General features: G+C 38.4%; 1 protein-coding gene across 3 annotated transcripts in view; it reads right to left on the reverse strand.

Annotated features, from left to right (window-relative positions):
• The window catches only part of ehmt2 (euchromatic histone-lysine N-methyltransferase 2), an 81,471-nt gene that overhangs the window by 49,959 nt on the left and 9,165 nt on the right, over window positions 1-22,347 (reverse strand). For all 3 annotated transcript variants that reach the window (XM_039768740.1, XM_039768739.1, XM_039768738.1), the window contains 2 exons: window positions 20,362-20,443; window positions 12,614-12,735 (listed from right to left, as the gene is read on the reverse strand). In XM_039768740.1, the coding sequence (XP_039624674.1) occupies window positions 12,614-12,735; window positions 20,362-20,443 (204 nt within the window). The remainder of the gene's footprint in view (window positions 1-12,613; window positions 12,736-20,361; window positions 20,444-22,347) is intronic.

The following is a 22,347-nucleotide window of genomic DNA, read 5'->3' on the forward strand; positions in this document are numbered from 1 at the left end:
AATGGTTTGAAATATCCAGGATGTGGCCCTCATTTAGAAAGCAAAGTATTTGCAGTTTTCATCAACTTCCTCATGGTAACCATGATACCTTAAAGTTATGGCTTGTAGTGCTTAGGTTAGATACGAGTACTCAAATGGAGTTTCTAGTGTTTATAGTGCTCATTTCTCTGTGGACAAGTACTTGAAGCCAAGGAGGGGAAAAAAGCATTAATGACTACCCAACATTGAAGCTAAATTCAGTTCTAAAAATATTTCAGGTGGGTTTTTTTACTCTAGGTGCAACTAAGCATGCTGAAATTTAGAGCTGCAAAATAATAATAATAGCAATGTCTTTCACTAGCAAACTAAATATTGCATACATGAGTAGCTCTTATGTAGGGCAAGGTGGAATAGTCATTACTTGCGCTGCTTCATGTACCTAGCACCATGTGTTTGAATCATGTGTCTGGTTGTTCAAATAAATAACAACAATCTGTATATGTTCACTTAAATCTGTTATGCATCAATGCTAAGTAAGCATTATTCCAGGACTCATGAGATTCATGATTGCTGAAAGTTTTGTCTTATCAAAAGGTTGCCTTAAAAACATGGATGTATTTGGTAAGTTTAAGCCTTTTATATGCTTGGACCTGGGTTACCTAATACCCTATTGTGAGGTGCAAGAACAGACAAGGTATTTTTATAATTTATAAAAAATAAAAATAAAAAAACTCTTCACTTTACAACACAAAATTATATGTGGAAAATTAATACATACTATGATTGTGAAGAAATAACTGACTTGAAAAATACCAAACTTACATTTTAACACTAGAATTACCAGAGCCTACAAAAAAACTTGTAGATCCGGCCAACCTTAAATCCGTTTGCACCTCTCCGTCAGCGTCTTTTGTCCTGTAAATGTGCTGATAAAGACAAGCAGTTTACTATTCCAAAGTTCTCCCAGCTCAAGTCTTGATAATCTGGGAGTAAAGTGCTGGAGTTTTAGAGTGTAAATAATAGATCATTATTTGGAACACATGCAATTAATGTGTGTTCCGTTTCTACAATAATCTGTGTAAACACATTGTTAAAACAGAAACGTTTTTCATATTTTAGTAATAAATGACAAAATGTAGGCATAAACTATATAATGAATAAAGCCTAAAGTCCAAAGATCAAATAAACATTTTCACAAAAGGTTCAAGGAAAAGAAAACAGCTTCCGTGGCGTAGTGGTAAGATTTGCTGACTTGCAATCAAGAATCCCTGGTTCGATCCCGACTGCTTCCTATATTTGCCATTTTCAGTAGTGAGCTGCTCTTACTGTTAATATTATACAGTACACAAATACTTTTGGTTTGCGTCTGTAACAGACGGTGTACATTTATATGACTTGTGAAAGTTACCTTTTTTTCCACTTTTACTCTCTTAGTCACGATCGCGATACATACTACCGCCCTAGGGATCTGACGCTGTTAGTTTTTATTTGAAACTGAGAAAAAGTGTAGATGTGAGTGGTGTTTTGAGGCAATGGAACTGGAAATTCTCTGATCTGGAGGGATAAAAGCTGACACACAAACGCTGGCAAATCTGCCTTCTTCGTATCCCATCGTCACTTGATTTTTTTTCATTTGTATTCAGTTTTATTGAGTGTTCCTGCTCACGCTGAATTAGTTATGCGCTTTATGGTCTATGATGTCAAAAAAGAAGCAAAAAAAACAGAGACATAGGTATCTATACTGATAAAAGGCAAAGCCCTCACTGACTGACTCACTCACTCATCACTAATTCTCCAACCTCCCATGTAGGTAGAAGGCTGAAATTTGGCAGGCTCATTCCTTACAGGTTACTTACAAAAGTTAAGCAGGTTTCATTTCAAAATTCTACGCGTAACGGTCATAACGGTCGACAACGTCCGCCATGTTAAACTTTCTTATTTATGGCTCCATCTTCACGAAATTTGGTAGGCAGCTTCCCTGCGCTAACCGAAACCGATGTACATATTTTGCTGGTATGACACCACTGTCGGCCGCCATATTGAACTTTCCAATAGTCTTGCCCTCACTGACTCACTCATCACCAATGCTCCAACTTCCTGTGTAGGTAGAAGGCTGAAATTTGGCAGGCTCATTCCTTACAGTTTACTTACAAAAGTTAAGCAGGTTTCATTTAGAAATTCAATGCGTAACGGTGATAATGGTCGACAATGTCCGCCATGTTAAACTAACTTATTTATGGCCCCATCTCCGTGAAATTTGGTAGGCGGCTTCCCTGCACTAACCGAAACCAATGTACATACTTATTTCAGTGGTATGACGCCACTGTCGGCCACCATATTGAACTTTCCAACGGTCTTTGTTACCTATGGGCCCATCTTCAAGAAATTTGGTACGCGGGTTCCCAACGCTAACTGAATCCTACTTACGTACATATCTACGTCCATAGCCTGCAGCTTGGTCGCCGTGTGAGGAGGCGTTGGGTCCCCCATCCCCACGCCTCCCACGTTGTTGGCTGTCTGCCTATATAAGTCCGTCTGTCGCTCCAGTCTCTTCATTCCCTTCCTTGCTTCGCCACGGTATTCACGTCTCCCTGCTGATAACTGCTTTTTATTTAATCCACAGCTTCTCTGCTGTTTTATTGATCGTTTATTACGATTATAGTTATTGTATAGGTATTTTAGACTTAGTCTACATTGTTCAGGTACCCATTTTCTTTATCGTTCTAACCGTACCCCCATTAACATGTCTATCGAGGTGATCACCATCGATCAAAGAACTGTCACTTACCGAGTGGTTTCCATGCCCGGAGATGGCGCCTGCCTTTTCCATTCTCTGTGTTACATGTTGCATGGCCATATCAGGCTCACTCTTGATATCTGGAGGAACATTGCGTCTTATGTATTGAATGACTGCGACAGGTTCAAGGTGTGGACTGATGACGGTACAGGAGATAATTACACTACACAGGAGCACTATAAGAGTGAAATGCTTAAGCCCTTCACCTATGATTCTGCATGCGAGTTGATGGCTGCCGCTGAATTGTTCGGTTGCCGCTTTCAAGTGTACCGAAACGGCCAAATATTTTACACCTTTGGACAACCGCCAATGCCTCTTAAACATCTTAGACTCACAGGTGACGATTTGAGTTGTGGACACTTTGATGTTTATGAATGTTTAAACTCTCAAAAGCTGGTTGTGAAGTTATCGATGAAACCGGTTGTATGCTTACAACGCTTGACAGATGGCGATTGTCACTTCAACACAACAAGTCCAGCAAATACTAACGTAATTGAAACAAACCATTAAACTCAAACCGATTATGACAGCAGCAATCCAAGCTGTGAGATTTGAGGCAAGATTGCTTTTTACATGGCCAACTGTACGCTGCATGACCGGAGGGCCGAACTGACAACGTGGCATACAAAGAGATCCCTTAACAAATAATTATTGGTATATTTTTCCTCAGTTTAAAAAGGTTTACTTTTCTTCTTAATAAAAATTTTAAGGCAGTACTTTGCCGCTGCGAAGCGCGGGTATTTTGCTAGGATATGATATTTGGAATTATTCATTTTATGACCTGTATAGTACATTTCGGAAAACATTGTGGCATGGATGCAACCTTATTCATATTCATTCACATAACATCTTGCGGTTGTAAATCAGTGACCGCGTGTTTTTTTTTTTCCTGATCTTGCCAGTATCCATGTTGCTGTATGGTGCTGTTTCTTTTGTACTTCAGGACATGCAGAGGAAAGAATAGTACAGAGAGGTCAGTTCAGTGCTATATGCAATCATCAAATTCAAGTGCTAACTGCTCACAAACACGCAAGGACCGTCCTTCCTACATTTACAACGTGTGTACCTGTTGCAATGTGCATACTTCACTCTATGCTGTGGTTTATATTACACACCTGTAAGAAAGAGACAATATATATGACATTTTGAAGAAATCATTTTATGACCTGAAAAGTACCAATCAGAAAACATCGCACTAATGCAATATTATTTGAAAACGAGCAGCGTCAGATCGGGTGTGAATTTATGTTGGCACTGTTACTTAGAGTCAGATCAGGAAGTGGGTTGGTTGTGGGGTGTGGGAGGACGGGATATTTTAGACCGTGATCGTGATTGAGAGAATAAAACTGAAAAAAGCTAACTTTTACAAGTACCATAAATTTATACCCAATGTCCCATATATTTGTCTCTTTCTTTTTTTCTCCGTGCTGCGTTGACATTACGCAGCAGAACGCGTGAGCTTATTCAGTGCAAGCAGGAACATGCAGGCGGCTGGTTGCTGTGCGCTATAACAAGCTTGACCTGGTGGCGATCAACACACATGTACTGTGCAAGGCATGTATGGGGGCCAATGAGAAAAGAAGAGTGTTCAGGGCTCATAATGCAGAGGAACTGTGTCGTCGCATCTTACTAGAAAAGGCGATGGAAAAAGAAAAGGAAGATGCAACATTGACAAGCTTCTGTTCCAAGACAGTTGTTTCCCCAGGAAAGTAAACTGAGTCAGTGTCAAGTGCCCTTTCAATGTAATAGGAACCAAGGCATAGAGAGAAGTATGCACATTGCAACAGGTACACACGTTGTAAATGTAGGAAGGACGGTCCTTGCGTGTTTGTGAGCTGTTAGCACTTGAATTTCATAATTGCATATAGCGCTGAACTGACCTCTCTGTACTATTCTTTCCTCTGCATGTCCTGGAGTACAAAAGGAACAGCCCCATAGAGCAATGTGGCAACTGGCAGGATCGGGGGAAAAAAACACGCGGTCAGTGATTATAACCGCAAGATGTTATGCGAATGAATAGGAATAATGTTGCATCCTTGCCACAACGTTTTCTGAAATGTACTGTACAGGTCATAAAATGAGTTATTCCAAATATCATATATACCTATGTCTTTTATCCATCCAAATCAGAGAATGTCCAGTTCCATTGCCTTAAAACACCATACACATCTACAGTTATTCCCAGTTTCAGATAGAAAGCAACAGCGTCAGATCCCCTCTGGGAGGGTTTGGCGTTGAAGGGGGCAAAAAAAAAGGGTAACTTTTACAAGTCCTATAAATGTGCAGCGGCTGTTACAGACACAAACCACATGTACAGTATGTGTGTACTGTATAATATTAACATTAAGAGCAGCTCACTACTGAAAATGGTAAATATAGGAGGCAGTCAGGATCAAACCGAGGACTCTATTACAAGCTAGCAAACCTTACCGCTACGCCACGGAAGTTGTTGTATCGTCCTTGAACCATTTGTGAAAGCGTTTATTTGATCTTTGGACTTCAGGCTTCACAAATTATATAGTTGGGCCTACATTTTGTCATTTATTACTAAAATATGAAAAACGTTTATGCTTAAACAATGTGTTTACACAGATTATTGTAGAAACGGAACACACAAGAAATGCATGTGCTCCAAATAACAATCTATTATTCCTACTCTAAAACTCCAGCACTTCACTCCCAGATAATCAAGACATGAGCTGGGAGAACTTTGTGCATGTTCTGTGGCGGTGGGGGGGATGGAATAGTAAGCTGCTTGCTGCTTGTCTTTATCGGCAGATTTACAGGACAAAAGACGCTAACAGAGAGGTGCGAACAGATTTAAGGTGGGCCAGATTTATGAGTTTTCTCGTAGGCGCTGGTAATTCTAGTGTTAAATATCATTCAAAGCTGATTTAGACTGGCAAAAAAAAAAAAATCACATTTAGAATAAGGTTTGATATTCCATGTTTCACAAACCAAGGTAATTTCAAAGGAAATAACACAAAAATTCACAATGTGTGCATAAGACAAACAATTTTCAAAGGATTCACCTATGTCATCTATACTAATAAAAGGCAAAGCCCTCACTGACCGACTGACTGACTCATCACTAATTCTCCAACTTCCCGTGTAGGTAAAAGGCTGAAATTTGGCAGGCTCGTTCCTTACAGCTTACTTACAAAAGTTGGGGAGGTTTCATTTCGAAATTCTACGCGTAAAGGTCATAACTGGAACCTATTTTTCTCCATATACTGTAATGGAGTTGAGCTGGATGGCCGTGGGGGGGCGGAGTTTCGTGTGACATCATCACGCCTCCCACGTAATCACATGAACTGACTGTCAACGCAGTACGTAGAAAACCAGGAAGAGCTCAAAAAAGCACTGAAGAAAACATGCATTATATAATTGAGAAGGCAGCGAAACAATAAGAAGCGAGCGACTGACATATACAACCATATTCATGAGTGCTGCTACTTCGGAAATAAAGCACGGTGTAAACCTAAAGTTTAAATTAAGTTCATAGACAGGCTGCTGCTGGCGTTTGTAATTTAGTGCCTGCCCATATAAGGCCGTCCGTCAGCGGCAATCCAATAGAAACACTGCCGCTAAATATTCACGGGTGAAGGACTGTGCTTATGCAGAGGAAGATAAGATGGTGTGGTGTTTGGCACAAATTCAGCGAAACCGCGAGAGAAACTTTTAAGTGCCGGGTCTTAGCTAACATTACATACAGCCGTGGACATCACACGAGATGGCACCAGCACAGCTGGGAACCTTCAATGCATGAACACCAAGCGGCTCACATGAACTGACGCAGTGCACAGACAAAAAGCAACAGTTCCAAAGAGTGCTGAACAAAAACCGAATTACACAATTGAGAAGGCAGCAAAAAAATATGAAGCGTCTGATACATACAAGCATATTCATAAGTGCAGCTACTGCGGAAACAAAGCACATGGTGGAAAAAGTCAATGTCCCGCTAAAGGAAGACAGAGTTAAAAAAAAAAACGTGCATGCAGTGTGTCACATCTCAGATAAAGAGGAAGAAAAGCTGTTTATTGATGCAGTAAGAAACGAATCGATGAATGAAACCTGTTATCTTTACAACGATTGACAAACACAGAATGTAACTTGAACACAACACATCGTACAAATACGACCTTGATTGAAAGAAATAATGATAATCAAATCCTCGAAGACAGTAACACTCAATAACACTCACAAAACAATTACTGTATATTGACAATCATGTTACGTTATTTTTAAAATGTTCCCTTTTCTTTTTCATAACTTCTTTGACACACTACTTCTCTGTTGCTCTCAAATAGACAAGCCACACGCCGTGGCGCAATTGTAGAGGCTTCACCTCTAGTGCTGACATCCGAGGTTCGATTCCCGAGAATGGATGCACCAAATATGTACGTGCGCTTCCCGATTCATTTTACCCTCGCATCTCCTTGGTTTGGGACGTATGAAAAAATATGCGGTTAACGCAGAATCATGTTACGTTATTTTTAAAATGTTTCCTTTTCTTAGCACAAGCACAGCTGAGAAGCTTCGATGCATGTACTCCATAACGCGTTAAAAAAAATAACGCATTTAATCACACTTTCAATTCCAAGCAAAGGGGAACTTTTGTCAATGCATGATTTCCTGGTACATTGATTACACTGATGCACACATCACAGCAACAAAAATGTTAATAGTCGGAATAAAGTGTGTTCCTACGACTGATCGGAGGAAAATTTCATTTCAAAAGACTACCCGGCTGAAGCCTTGATAAAAGCATGGTTTTGTGCACACTGAAAAGCAAGCAAAATTAGATGCATTACTGAAAGCGGACTTTGTGGCTCTTACTGGGGATCATTGGATTTCCGTGACCATTAGTAATTCTAATTACATCTAATTACAAAATTTTCAATGATCACACTGTTTTAGTCTAATGTACAAAATAATTCTGGCTAAGGTTACTCAGAGTTTAAAGATTAAGTTGGTCAAATTAACTTTTATGTTCCTGACTTATTATTTTAAGAAGAAAAACTGCACTTTATGTTGAAATTTTGGTTATTATTATTTAAAGACAATACCATTCTGAAAATGTACTTAAGGTACTTCAACTACCACTGCCCAATTTTAGCCAGGGATGATATTTTTGTTTCTGCTTTGAATTGAAATGCAGTTGAAAAGCATTTTTTTTTTCAGAAATTAAAAGAGCTTGAGTTTACAACATTCATGTCCATGTCTATTATTTGATTCTGTCGCCCACTAAAACCCTTTTAAATGAAAAAAAAACACATTAGCGATTTGGGGCAAATTTTCATGTGTGATCACATACGATTAATCAAGATTAGTTATTACACAGCCTCTAATTAATTGGATCAATTTTTTTAATCGAGTCCCACCCCTAATATATAAATGTAGATATATATGTAAATTTGTATATATATGTGTATATACAGTATATATGTACATATGTATATGTATATATGTGTGTGTGTGTACACGTGGACAAAATTGTTGGTACCCTTCAGTCAATGAAAGAAAAACTCAAAATGGTCACAGAAATAACTTTAATCTGACAAAAGTAATAATAAATAAAAATTCTATGAAATTGAACTAATAAAAGTCAGACATTGCTTTTCAACCATGCTTCAACAGAATTAATAAAAAAAAACTCATGAAACAGGCCTGGACAAAAATGATGGTACCCCTAGAAAAGACTGAAAATAATGTGACCAAAGGGACATGTTAATCCAAGGTGTGTCCACTAATTAGCATCACAGGTGTCTACAATCTTGTAATCAGTCAGTGGACCTATATATAGGGCTCCAGGTAGTCACTGTGTTGTTTGGTGACATGGTGTGTACCACACTCAACATGGACCAGAGGAAGCGAAGGAAAGAGTTGTCTCAGGAGATTAGAAAGAAAATTATAGACAAGCATGTCAAAGGTAAAGGCTATAAGACCATCTCGAAGCAGCTTGATGTTCCTGTGACTACAGTTGCACATATTATTCAGAAATTTAAGATCCATGGGACTGTAGCCAACCTCCCTGGACGTGGCCGCAGGAGGAAAATTGATGACAAATCAAAGAGACGGATAATACGAATGGTAACAAAAGAGCCCAGAAAAACTTCTAAAGAGATCCAAGGTGAACTTCAAGCTCAAGGAACATCAGTGTCAGATCGCACCATCCGTCGTTGTTTGAGCCAAAGTGGACTTCATGGGAGACGACCAAGGAGGACACCATTGTTGAAAACAAATCATAAAAAGCCAGACTGGAATTTGCCAAACTACATGTGGACAAGCCACAAAGATTCTGGGAGAATGTCCTATGGACAGATGAGACGAAAATTGAACTTTTGCCAAGGCACATCAGCTCTATGTTCACAGACGGAAAAATGAAGCATATCAAGAAAAGAACACTGTCCCTTCTGTGAAACATGGAGGAGGCTCTGTTATGTTCTGGGGCTGCTTTGCTGCATCTGGCACAGGGTGTCTTGAATCTGTGCAGGGTACAATGAAATCTCAAGACTATCAAGGGATTCTAGAGAGAAATGTGCTGGCCAGTGTCAGAAAGCTTGGTCTCAGTCGCAGGTCATGGGTCTTGCAACAGGACAATGACCCAAAACACACAGCTAAAAACACCCAAGAATGGCTAAGAGGAAAACATTGGACTATTCTAAAGTGGCCTTCTATGAGCCCTGACCTCAATCCTATTGAGCATCTTTGGAAAGAGCTGAAACATGCCATCTGGAAAAGGCACCCTTCAAACCTGAGACAACTGGAGCAGTTTGCTCATGAGGAGTGGGCCAAAATACCTGCTGAGAAGTGCAGAAGTCTCATTGACAGTTACAGGAATCGTTTGATTGCAGTGATTGCCTCAAAAGGTTGTGCAACAAAATATTAAGTTAGGGTACCATCATTTTGTCCAGGCCTGTTTCATGAGTTTATTTTTTAAATAATTCTGTTGAAGCATGGTTGAAAATCAATGTCTGACTTTCATTGGTTAAATTTCATAGAATTTTTATTTATTATTACTTTTGTCAGATTTAAGTTATTTCTGTGACCATTTTGAGTTTTTCTTTCATTGACTGAAGGGTACCAACAATTTTGTTATATACATATACATATATATACAATATATATATATTTATATATATACATACATACATACACTGCTCAAAAGAAATAAAGTCAATGAAACTTATGGGATATTAATCTGGTCAGTTAAGTAGCAGAGGGGGTTGTTTATCAGTTTCAGCTGCTGTGGTGTTAATGAAATTAATGAGATGACCCCCAAAACAGGAATGGTTTAACAGGTGGAGGCCACTGACATTTTTCCCTCCTCATCTTTTCTGACTGTTTCTTCACTAGTTTTGCATTTGGCTACAGTCAGTGTCACTACTGGTAGCATGAGTCGATACCTGGACCCTACAGAGTTTGCACAGGTAGTCCAACTTCTCCAGGATGGCACATCAATACGTGTCATTGCCAGAAGGTTTGCTGTGTCTCCCTGCACAGTCTCAAGGGCATGGAGGAGATTCTAGGAGACAAGCAGTTACTCTAGGAGAGCTGGAGAGGGCCATAAAAGGTCCATAACCCATCAGCAGGACCAGTATCTGCTCCTTTGGGCAAGGAGGAACAGGATGAGCACTGCCAGAGCCCTACAAAATGACCTCCAGCAGGCCATTGGTGTGAATGTCTCTGACCAAACAACCAGAAAGACTTCATGAGGGTGACCCAAGGGCCCCATGTCCTCTAATGGGCCCTGAGCTCACTGCCCAGCAGCATGCAGCTCGATTGGCATTCACCATAGAATACCAGAATTGGCAGATGCACCACTGGTGCCCTGTGCTTTTTACAGATGAGAGCAGGTTTGCCCTGAGCACGTGACAGAAGTGAAAGGGTCTGGAGAAAACATGGAGAACATTATGCTGCCTGTAACATCATTCAGCATGAGCAGTTTGGTGGTGGGTTAATGATTGTCTGGGGAGGCATATCCATGGAGGGTCACACAGACCGCTACAGGCTTGACAAAGGCACCTTGGCTGCCATTAGGTATCAGGATGAAATCCTTGGACCCATTGTCAGACCCTATGCTGGTACAGTGGCTCCTGGTGCACGACAATTCCTGGCCTCATGTGTGCGAGAGTATGCAGGCAGTTCCTGGAGGATGAAGGAATTGATACCATTGACTGACCACCATACTTTCCTGACCTAAATCCAATAGAACACCTCTGGGACATTATGTTTTGGTCCATCCAATGCCACCAGGTTGCATCTCAGACTGTCCAGGAGCTCAGTGATGCCCTGGTCCAGATCTGGGAGGAGATCCCCCACAACACCATCTGTCATCTCATTAGAAGCATGCACCGATGTTGTCAGGCATGTCTACAAGAACACAGGGGCCATACAAAGTGCTGCATAATTTTGAGTTGCTGCAATTAAATTTTGGCAAAATGGACTAGCCTGCCACATAATTTTTCACTCTGATTTTTGGGGTGTCTTTGAATTCAGGGCTCTGTAGGTTGATCATTTTCATTTCCATCAAACGATGTGGCATCCTTTCGTTCCTAACACATTACCCAGTCTATATCAGTATAGATATCCAGGAGGATTTCTTTTTCCCATTGAGATCTGATGTGTTTTCAAAGTGTTCCTTTAATTTTTTTGAGCAGTTTATATATATATATATATATATATATAAACAGAAGACTTTGGAGTGGCCTAGTCAAAGTCCTGACCTGAATCAAATTGAGATGCTATGGCATGACCTTAAAAAGGCGGTTCATGCTAGAAAACCCTCAAATAAAGCTGAATTACAACAATTCTGCAAAGATGAGTGGGCCAAAATTCCTCCAGAGCTGTAAAATTGCAAGTTATCGCAAACGCTTGATTGCAGTTATTGCTGCTAAGGGTGGCCCAACCAGTTATTAGGTTCAGGGGCAATTACTTTTTCACACAGGGCCATGTAGGTTTGGATTTTTTCTCCCTAAATAATAAAACCATCATTTAAAAACTGCATTTTGTGTTTACTTGTGTTATATTTGACTAATGGTTAAATGTGTTTGATGATCAGAAACATTTTGTGTGACAAACATGCAAAAGAATAAGAAATCAGGAAGGGGGCAAATAGTTTTTCACACCACTGTATATATATATATATATATATATATATATATATATATATATATATATATATATATATATATATATATATATATATATATATATATATATATATATATATATATATATATATATATATATATATATATATATATATATATATATATATATATATATATCAGCAACACTCATGACAATGACAACACAATTACATTGACAATCATGTTACGTTATTTTCAAAATGTTTCATTGACAATCATGTTACGTTATTTTCAAAATGTTTCCTTTTCTTTTTCATGACTTCTTTAACACACTACTTCTCCGCTGCTAAGCGCGGGTATTCTGCTAGTATTTTACTAAAATGACTTCAAGGGGGGAGGGCTGTAATGCTGTCCTTTCTTTGTGAACTTTTGGCGGTGGGGATTTCCTGACTACTAAAGGTCAGATGCTGAAATTTAAAAGTTGTCCCCACCCGCACACCTCACAGGGAACAATTGTCAGCAAAAAAAAAAAAACTTATTTTTGCTTCTACCCCCTCTGAAATCTAAGTGAAAATAAAGCGAGACAGATAGTTAGGATCTCATAATTGAAATCTGAGGAAAAATATCAACAAATGGTAAACATATTATTGAAAATTATACGAAAATTTATTATTTTAACATGCAATATTACTTTAAATGAGAAGGGAATACAGTTTGAAAAAGACAACATTAAAACTCCCACCTGTATTAAGGAAGGGTCTGGGCTTCCTTCAACAGTATACTCAACCGTTTCTGTCATAGGTTCTTGGTCTATCACTTGCAGAGTATCTGAAGAAACATCCAGTCTTTGTCTTTTAACAGCCACTAACAAATACAAAGAAAATTTAACAGAATTAAAAAGTACACACTATGAAGTTTATAGCTGGAATGCCAGAAAATTTATACAGTAATCCCTCACTATATCGCGCTTTGACTTTCGCTGCTTCACTCTATCACGGATTCTATATGTAAGCATATCTAAATATATAACGCAGATTTTTCGCTGCTTCGCGGGTTCTGTGGACAATGGGTCTTTTTTACTTCCTGTACATGCTTCCTCAGTTGGTTTGCCCAGTTGATTTCAAACAAGGGACGTTATTGGCGGATGGTTGAGGAGCTAACCAATCAGAACACACAGTTAAGTTCCTGTGTGCTGAATGGCTCAGCAACGGAGTGCCGAATTCGATTCTGTGGCGTTAACCAGGTAGTCTCGTCTCACTCATTCAGCATCAACGTGTTTCACTGTGTAAAGAGTTAACTTTTGTGCTCTTTTGTGTTTATCTTTGTGCACAGTCAACCCCGTCATTATGGCTCCAAAACAATCTGCTCCTGCTACTGCTTCAGGGGCCGTGCCCAAGCGCCAACGGAAGATGTTAACGATTGCCAAAAAGGTAAAAGTTTTGGATATGCTGAAGAAAGGGAAAAGCTACACCGCAGTAGGATGCCATTACAGCATCAATGAGGCTACGATTCTTTTTATTTAAAAAGTAGGAAAGGAATATAAGATCTACAGCCACAGTGTCCTTTTAACCAGGGTGGAAAACCAGTCGTAAGTGGATGTAATAAGGCAGTAGTCTGGATGGAATCTGCTTTAGGGATTTGGATTGAAGACTGCCGGAAGAAGAACAACGGCGGTGCTACACAGTCGCCTGAAGAGGCTCCTTTAGAAGAGCTGTAACACTCTCCTTTGTTGTGCAGTAAAACTAAACTCATCGTTATCGGACAAGTCATCATGTCATTGTTGGTGAGTAACCATAATTAATTTTCTACTTACAGTACTTAGTACATGTATGTACGTTTAGTGTCACTGTACACACATTTACTGTATACAATTTTTCTTGCATTGTACGTATTTATTGCTGGTGGCCTGTCTATCGTAATGGCTGTAACATATGTGATATCGGAGACACTCGATATTTTTAAAATAAATTTTAGGTTTTACTGTATATAAACAGTGTTTTTACATACATAATTTCAATGAATCTTACCCAATATCTAAGAGAATACAAAGGGTTTATGCTGTATAACTGTGCGGGAAATATGTTAATAATGTTAATAATGTGTGAATGAGAAATCTTTTTTTTTTGTTATTAAACATATTAAAGATGAAGAGATTTACATTTTCATACAAGGACATTCTAAATGAAAAGATCAATAAATATGTCTGCTTATGTCCTGCCAAGTGAAAGATAAACTTCAGCACTGCTTTGTGCAAGACATGAATAACCATATTCTTAGATTTGTTAAAAAGCTTTTCTCATAGAAATTTAAATATAAGCATCTAAAATCTGTGAAAAATAGACTAAAGCACACACTACAAGACATGTCAGAGTAGTTCTTCAACAGTATCAGTGAAACTACTCTAGTAAAAACAAAGAATCATTACTTTAAACACTGAGTCACCAAATAATAATTTTCTTGGCAGAATCCATTATCCAAAGTGACTTTACAAAATAAGTGCATACTGCAAATGCTTAAAATCAGAGCAAAGACAGGTTAAAATGACTTGTCCAGGGCCACACTGTGTCAAAGATGAGGACTAAAGCACTACCCTTACAGTGTAAAGCCTAACATCCTCAAATTCCATTAGGAGTATTCATAGGAGTGATTTCATTTCTCACAGATACTACAGGAGGTCTCACATGCAGAAGCATTATTTTCCTCGCAGAGACAAAGCAGGTGATTATGTGTAAGAAAAGGGTTTTAACTAATCATACTTTCTCAGATATCCCCTCCATATCTTTTTACAAAAGACTTGGAGAAAGACTGACTGGAGTATTGATTGGTAGTTGAGCACACCACCACAAGTGATTTTTTCCCCTCTAGAATATTCTTTATCCCCTAATACTCATTAAATCTTTTAATATATACTGATAGAAAACTCACATTTTTCTGAAATGAGAAAACTACAGTAAGAGCTTGAGTATCTTCACAAAAACACGTCAGTTTAGTTTTAGCCTTTGGAAAAGCAGTACACCTCAGACAGTGAAGCATTGTTATCCGCCAAACGCAAAACAATTCATTAGTCACACTTTTATCTAGTAAGGTCCAGGTGGATCAATTCCTAATCAGGTCACCATTAGAAAAACTAACTTAAAACTAAAAGTCACAAAATAAAAAAGTGACAATTGGTTAGTTTTAGGCACATTCCTTAATGCCTCAAATATCACAATTATGTAGGGCATATCATATACCAGCTTTGCCGGAGACTACTGATTATACCCTTCCCCTGTGCCCAACTGCAGGAAAGGTTTCAGTAGACCAACACAATAGATGCTCGTCCATGGTCATCCACAGAGCAGGAATGACAAATAAGTCTTGTCCATCTTAAAAGATCATTTCAGATCTGCCTTCTATACTGCTGCTGAAACTGCCATCTGATGCACTAAAGCTGGTATTGTGAGGACAGTGAAGGACAGGAACCATGCTGCTTGTCTTAAAGCAAGGCAATCTGTTAGAGGCCCTCCACTCACAAGTCCCGACTCTACAGTATGATATTTACAGGCCACACTGAGCTGCTGTGGTCACTACTATCCTCAGGAAAGAATGCTGGTGTGTGGGTGCTGCCATGTCCTGCCTAACCTCATGACCTTAACCCCACAGAGCACATTAAATTTCATGGATCACAATATCCAGACAAATCTAACCACCAATGGCCAGCTGGTTTGTCAGGCCCTTCTGCAAAAATGGGTTAACATCTCAAACTTGCAGATTTAACAGAGGTTTATTAGCTCTGTGTACCATTAGTGTCAAGCAATGGTGGCAGCAAGACACAAGATAGTGAAGGACTGTAAAATGACTTTTGTTAATACTCACAGGCATTATGGTTTATATATGTACTGTTTTTTAGAACACTGCACCATTGACACTTTTGTTGATTTTAATTTTGTTTTGACTGGTTTTTAATAAAACCACTTGAGCACTTTTTCCACCATCCTCTTGCCTCATCAGTGAATTATCCTCATATGTCAGCTCATCTTGGTCAGAACTATCGATGGTGTGGATTCAGCAGACTCCCATGTGGGAAGAGGGAGTCTGTAGGGGACCAGCATCGTCGCACACTTGCCCTCCAAATAGCACAGCTGATAGAAAATAACATTAGAATAAGGCAGTTTGTGCACATACAAGAAGTCTCACTTTACCATGACTGTCTGTGCATGTTTGGTTAAAACATGCTTGTTCTTCACTAACTGATGGTTAAGGTTCAGCAGGAGTTGGCTCTCAAGGTTCTTGCAGTGAAGCTGTAACCGTTTACAAGTGAACAGGAGCCCCGCATGACTAAAAAGTCTCTCTCAGGCTGCAGACGCAAAAAGTTTGTGTGTGGTCATGAGGCTGCATGGCTGCGTCTGATTGGTGAAACGGAGTCATGTGATTATTGCTGCTACGTCTGATTGGTGAAACAGTCATGCAGTAGATCCACTGGCGACTTCTCTCTGGCAAAAATATAGTGTAATGTTTAAATGGAAAAAAGTAACGAGTCGAGTGTTGCCCAATGTAGAGGAGTAAGAGCAGCGTTTCTTCTTCACAAATGTACTCAAGTAAAAGTATGGTGCAGTAAAACTACTCTTAGAAGTACAATTTTTTTAAAAAGTTACTCAAGTAAATGTAACGGAGTAAATATAACTCATTACTACCCACTTCTGACAATGAGTCAGAGTTTGCATCCAAGTGTGAATATGTTTTTAGGCCTTGTCCACATGAATGCATTTCAAAATGGATACATTTGTCTGTTTTCAAATTTCACCCATACTAGACTGTCATTTTTAAACCCTGGAAGCAAACACTTTTAAAAACGCCCTCTAGAGCTGTATGCTTCTGAAAACATCGCGTCAGCGTTTTGGCATGAATCAATGTAAACAAGTTTTTCTGAAAACAAGACTAACTGCGGTTTGATTGGTTTATCCTTTTCCTTGCCCTTTCCTGATTGGATCCTGCTCATTATAACAGCTAATTCCATTACTGGCCACCCTTAATGGAATAAAAAAAAATTCTAAGAAAGTATTTGTAAAAGATTTGCTTTCCACAGCCTGTGTTTTGCTCCTTACATGTATGCGTCTACATTGCTAAACTGCATTTTGCAAAGTTTGAATGCCTGCTGTGGAGGATGGCCGGCAGCATGGAGGTCCCCAGAAGACCAGCAGGGCATCATGGACAATGGAGTTTTTATGCACCGCCCTGCTGGATGCCATGGGGGCCACGAGAGGGAGCTGCAGGGACGACTGAAGAGTTCTTCGTGCCCTATGACCCGGAAGTTCGTCATAGGAAGAGCGACGGGCTTCCGGGGTGAGAAAAGCATTGTTTACCCTGACCCAGAAGGAATAAGGACTTATGGACTGTTGGATTGGGAACACTTCTGGGTCGGGGAATATATAAGGACTGTGGGAACTCCCAGGCAATGAGCTGAGTTGGGAGGCAGGGTGGCTAAGCGTCTGGGAGAGTGGAGATTATTATTATTATTATTATTATTATTGTTGTTATTGGAGTATTTGGGAGTGGAGGGTGCTTTGTGCACATTATTGATATAATAAATATCATTATTGGACTTTTACCTAGTGTCTGACGTGGTGTCTGAGGGTGCAAGGGTGCGAGCAAGCACTTAAATCTATTACACTGCATACACTCATAAAAAGCATAATACTTATAAGTCGCTAAAGTTTTGTGATAAATCCCATGGTAGGTAGCATTACTATTATCGTGAAAAATTCAGAGACCCGTGAAAATCAGATTTTAAATGACTCAGTTGAAAGCTTCTAATAAACTTTTATTACTTAAACATTACTCTTGTAGGGCCAGATGTGATTGCCAAATGAGAATAAACATCAGGGGACAACCCTTTAAAAATGTGTACTGAATAGCGGCACAATCCTGTCCTGCAAAGGCTACACCTACAGGGATTCTTCCTAAAACAAAAGCAAAACAGCTAAAGATACTAAAGAAAAGACTTGACTCTGAAGGAAAATAAAAAGATAAAATTGCTGTTATCCATTCAGGAGCACAAGATAATAAGCTTAATAATTAATTTGCACGTTGTAATGAGCACTGCAACAGTGGAGACAGGTAGACACACACACAAAAATAAAGACGACTGCAGCTACTGGGCTCCACAAGTTTGAAAAGTGCCTCTTTCTGCTATAATATCTGTCATTTTAACTATTGCATCACTATAAGGCATAACAACGGCAAAGAGAATTTAGTTAAGCATTGTGGTCTACGGATATACAACATGCTAAAACACAGTCTATTTTGTCATGGCATGTTTGCATTTCCAATTAGTCAGTAGCATTAAGTTTATTTAGTTATTAATTTAGGCATACAGTCACTGGTTTGTGCATCTACTGGTATTGTTAGACGAATCTGTTGATTCGGGTGTTTTAAGTACTGAAATCTGCATTTCCTGTGGCTCATTGTTATCAGCTCTCTTAACGGCAGCCCTTTGATGGAGTGTTTACTTCAGAAGCATATTTTGCAGTTCATATTTTCATGAATATAGGTGCCAATTCTTTCAAGCTTACATCGACTCAAACACTATCGTGGTAATGCTGAACACCATAGAGCACACACAGTACCTGCGACAATGCATCGTTCACATTTACCATTCATCTACTGATGCCATCAAATGACAATGTATAACCAGATGCTACAGAAGAGTTTTCCCTAGCATTAGGTTGTTCATTTTTAAAACATGTTTTGTTTATTAAAATACACAATATGTTCTCTGCATGTGACCCATGTTTAATAGGGTGTTTTTAGAAGACTTTGATTATTTATCTTTATCAGAAGTTTGCTGTCTGTCAGACAACATAAACAAGATCATCTACAATCTTTGCAGTTCAAAAAGCACAACCCTCATGAGGTGTTGGATTGGTTTAGAAATGCAACACTCAGTGAACCGTCTAATCTTTCCCAAAAAGTTTTAAGCAAAATTCACTCATGGCTGCCTCCAGACATATACTATTATACATATGGCTTCTCTGAGACTACTTAAACTTTTATCTGTTCAGTAAGGATGAGCACTGCACATGGTGTAGAATGCAGCCCAACTCATAACATTACAGGAAAGAGAGATACATGTACGCACAATGCAGAAAAGTAACGATATAAGCACAAGTTTGTGCTTATTTAGTTAGTTTTAGAATTATTGTTTGTAACAAGTTGTGCTCGGATTGCTGTGGACTGCTTATAACCAATCATCTCACAAATAAACATTTAAAAAAAAAAAAAGTGTTTTGCTCTAACTGTCGCTTTAACATTTGATTTGTTTTTGTTTAATGACAAGATGACTGTCGCCAGACTGCTACCGAAGACTTACTTTCAACTGCAGTCATTGCCTTAAAACAACACAAGGGCCATTTGCTCCATCCCCTTCAAGAATTTCTCTCTTTTTCTATTCTATGAACACACTATCAGCGTCCTGCCTGCACAGATAACTTTGAAAGTGCAGAAAGTACTTGGGAAGTGGATTTTCACAAGGCTCTCAATTTTCCACTACATATTACCTAACCCTTGCAGGAACTTGACGCTACTGCACACATGCCAAGTGTAGGTGAAGGTCACTGTCATATATGTGTTGTCAAGGATTTCGGTATGGACCGATTCTTTTGTAAACAAAGTGAAAATGCCAGTGTAGACAGAGATCGTTTTCTGTTTTAAAATGAAAACGTTGTAGGGCAGACATAGCCTTAGATTGTGTGGGTCCTGTGAGAGACTACCTTCTGGAATGATTCTTCATTTGGATCACATTTGTCCCTAGTGATCATGCCCTAACTCTATTTAAAATAAATGAGTGATGGATATAGTGTCAGTGTACATGTGACAATAATGATCCTATAAAACCTATAAAGCCGAATTCTTTGGGTAACTCTGAGCAATACATTACTGCAAAGTAAAGTAATGAATACTATAAAGCCATTAAATAAGCAGTAAAGGTAGTGAAGAAATTAGGCTGAGTTTACAAATTAATGGGATTGAGATACCATCCTATCATCACTATATAGTATCTAGTGCATGGGACTTTTTGTGCACTGTATAAGGCACTCCATAAGGTTTCTCTTCTTTATCTTTCTCTGAGACCCTGGCAAAGTCAGTTCACCCACCTGTGCTTACAATTATAACAGCAACAACTACTTTTGTACCATTAATTTGCTGAATTAATTCACATTTTCTCATACACTAGTCATTTCCATTGTTCTGCTTCACTGTTTATATAATTTTCAAAAATGTATATTTATATCTTTTAATGTTATTTACATATTTATATCCAAGCTGACACAGTTTTATTGTCAAGCAAAAACAACCAATCCAGAAAGCATTACATTGACTGTACTCTTATCACTGTATTATATTTTTCATTATTTTGTGGAATCAAATACAGACTGTAAAATTCTACTTAAAACTTAAATTCTAAAACAATTAATGCAGAAGAAAAATACAATCAAACTACCATTTTCCTACCAGAGTTATCTGTTTCTAGAAGGTCATTAGTAGGAGACGAAGAGTTGTCTGTCTTTACGAAGGAAGATTCCAGTCGTCGGGCCTTCAAATTGAAAGGAAATTAAAACATGCATATAAGAACAGTAATGAAGATATACCAAAAACAATATGTTTGTAAAACTCTTTTGTGTGTTACATTTTACAAGATGTTTGCTCAATTAAAACTACTCTTTAGATGAGCAAGTTCAGTATATTTAACAGAAATGAGACCTGCAAAAAAAAAAAGTTAACATCTTTGATTGAACTACAAAATGGGCAATTTAAAAACTGAAAGTGTGTCTTATGAGTAAGATGTGAGAGTCCAAGTGGACTCACCACTGTCTACAACCTGAAAGCATTAGTGATTAAGAAAACTTAGAGGAAAGTGGATTATATATCAACCTGTGTGAAGTACAACTCAGGGAAGGATATGCTTAAGCTGTAAAATGCTTTGAAAAACTATATCTGAAATTGTGTGAGCAATGTCATGCTAATTACTAAGTACTTTACTATGACAGTTATTTTTATTTAACACCACATAAGGAGTGCCTATCTTACCAAATATACTGATGCCGGCAAAAGCTATATTATCTATTACTGTGGCATTAGGATCCAGATCCAGAATAAAACAGAGATAATAGCACTTTAAACACAATTTCTTCTTCATTATTTTATGGCAGTAGTACAATGGACACATTATTGTACAGATTAACTGATTATTAAATGCACAATGTCTTTGTGGGATCAAATGTCCATTATTCCATTATTAATTAACATTATGAGAAAATTCTAAATTAGTACATTGCGTCATCAGCATCCTAGGTCCATAATGACCCATTATGGAATGAACTAATGGTTTCCTATACATAGCTGCAGAGTTGTCTACTCACACTAAAAAAACAACAACAAAAAAAAAAAAAAATCAGATCACTTTCCTTTTGATAATACTAATTATTGCTTAATTTACTTATACTCATAAATCAAAATAAATATGCTTTCTAAATTATCTAATTTAAAATATAACTACTGTACACAAAGAGAGAAAACAAACCTCAATAACTAGGTTTGAATCCACTACCGTATAATTAAAATAAAAAAAAAAAAACATTTTACCCATTGTGCAATTGCCAATTTACTTTCTTTATTACAAGGTTGTGCAAACGTAACTTGTGTGCATTAAATGTAAAAGCAAAATTCTTTACCACCACAACAATAAATAACAAATGCTGATTAAAGTTCCAATAAAAAGTATTCACTCCCTTGAAATACTTCACATTTTATTATTCAACAACATTAATTCATAATGGATTTAATTTGTTTTTTTTTTTTCTTTTTTCACACTGATCAACATAAAAGGACTCTTTAAAATCAAAGGTGAAAAAAAAATCTCTGCAAAGTGGTCTAGATGAATTAGATAGATAGAGATAGAGACTTTATTAATCCCAAGGGGAAATTCACATAATCCAGCAGCAGTATACTGATACAAAAAAAAACTATATTAATAAAAAGGCATGTAAAAACAGACTATAACTTTGAATAATGTTAGCATTTACCCCTCCCCCCGGGTGGAATTGAAAAGTCGCATAGTGTGGGGGAGGAACGATCTCCTCAGTCTGTCAGTGGAGCAGGACAGTGACAGACTACTGCTACTCCTCTGCCTGGAGATGACACTGTTCAGTGGATGCGGTGAATTCCCCATGATTAACAGGAGCTTGCTTGCGCCCGTCGCTCTGCCACAGATTTTAAACTGTCCAGCTTCATTCCTACAATAGAGCCTGCCTTCCTAACAAGTTTGTCCAGGTGTGAGGCGTCCATCATCTTTATGCTGCCTGCTCAGCACACCACCGCGTAGAAGTGGGTATTCGCCACAACCGTCTGGTAGAACATCTGCAGCATCTTATTGCAGATGTTGAAGGATGCCAACCTTCTAAGGAAGTATAGTTGGCTCTGACCTTTCTTACACAGAGC

This window comes from Polypterus senegalus, chromosome 11 (assembly GCF_016835505.1).
Source record: "Polypterus senegalus isolate Bchr_013 chromosome 11, ASM1683550v1, whole genome shotgun sequence".
NCBI lineage: Eukaryota > Metazoa > Chordata > Cladistia > Polypteriformes > Polypteridae > Polypterus > Polypterus senegalus.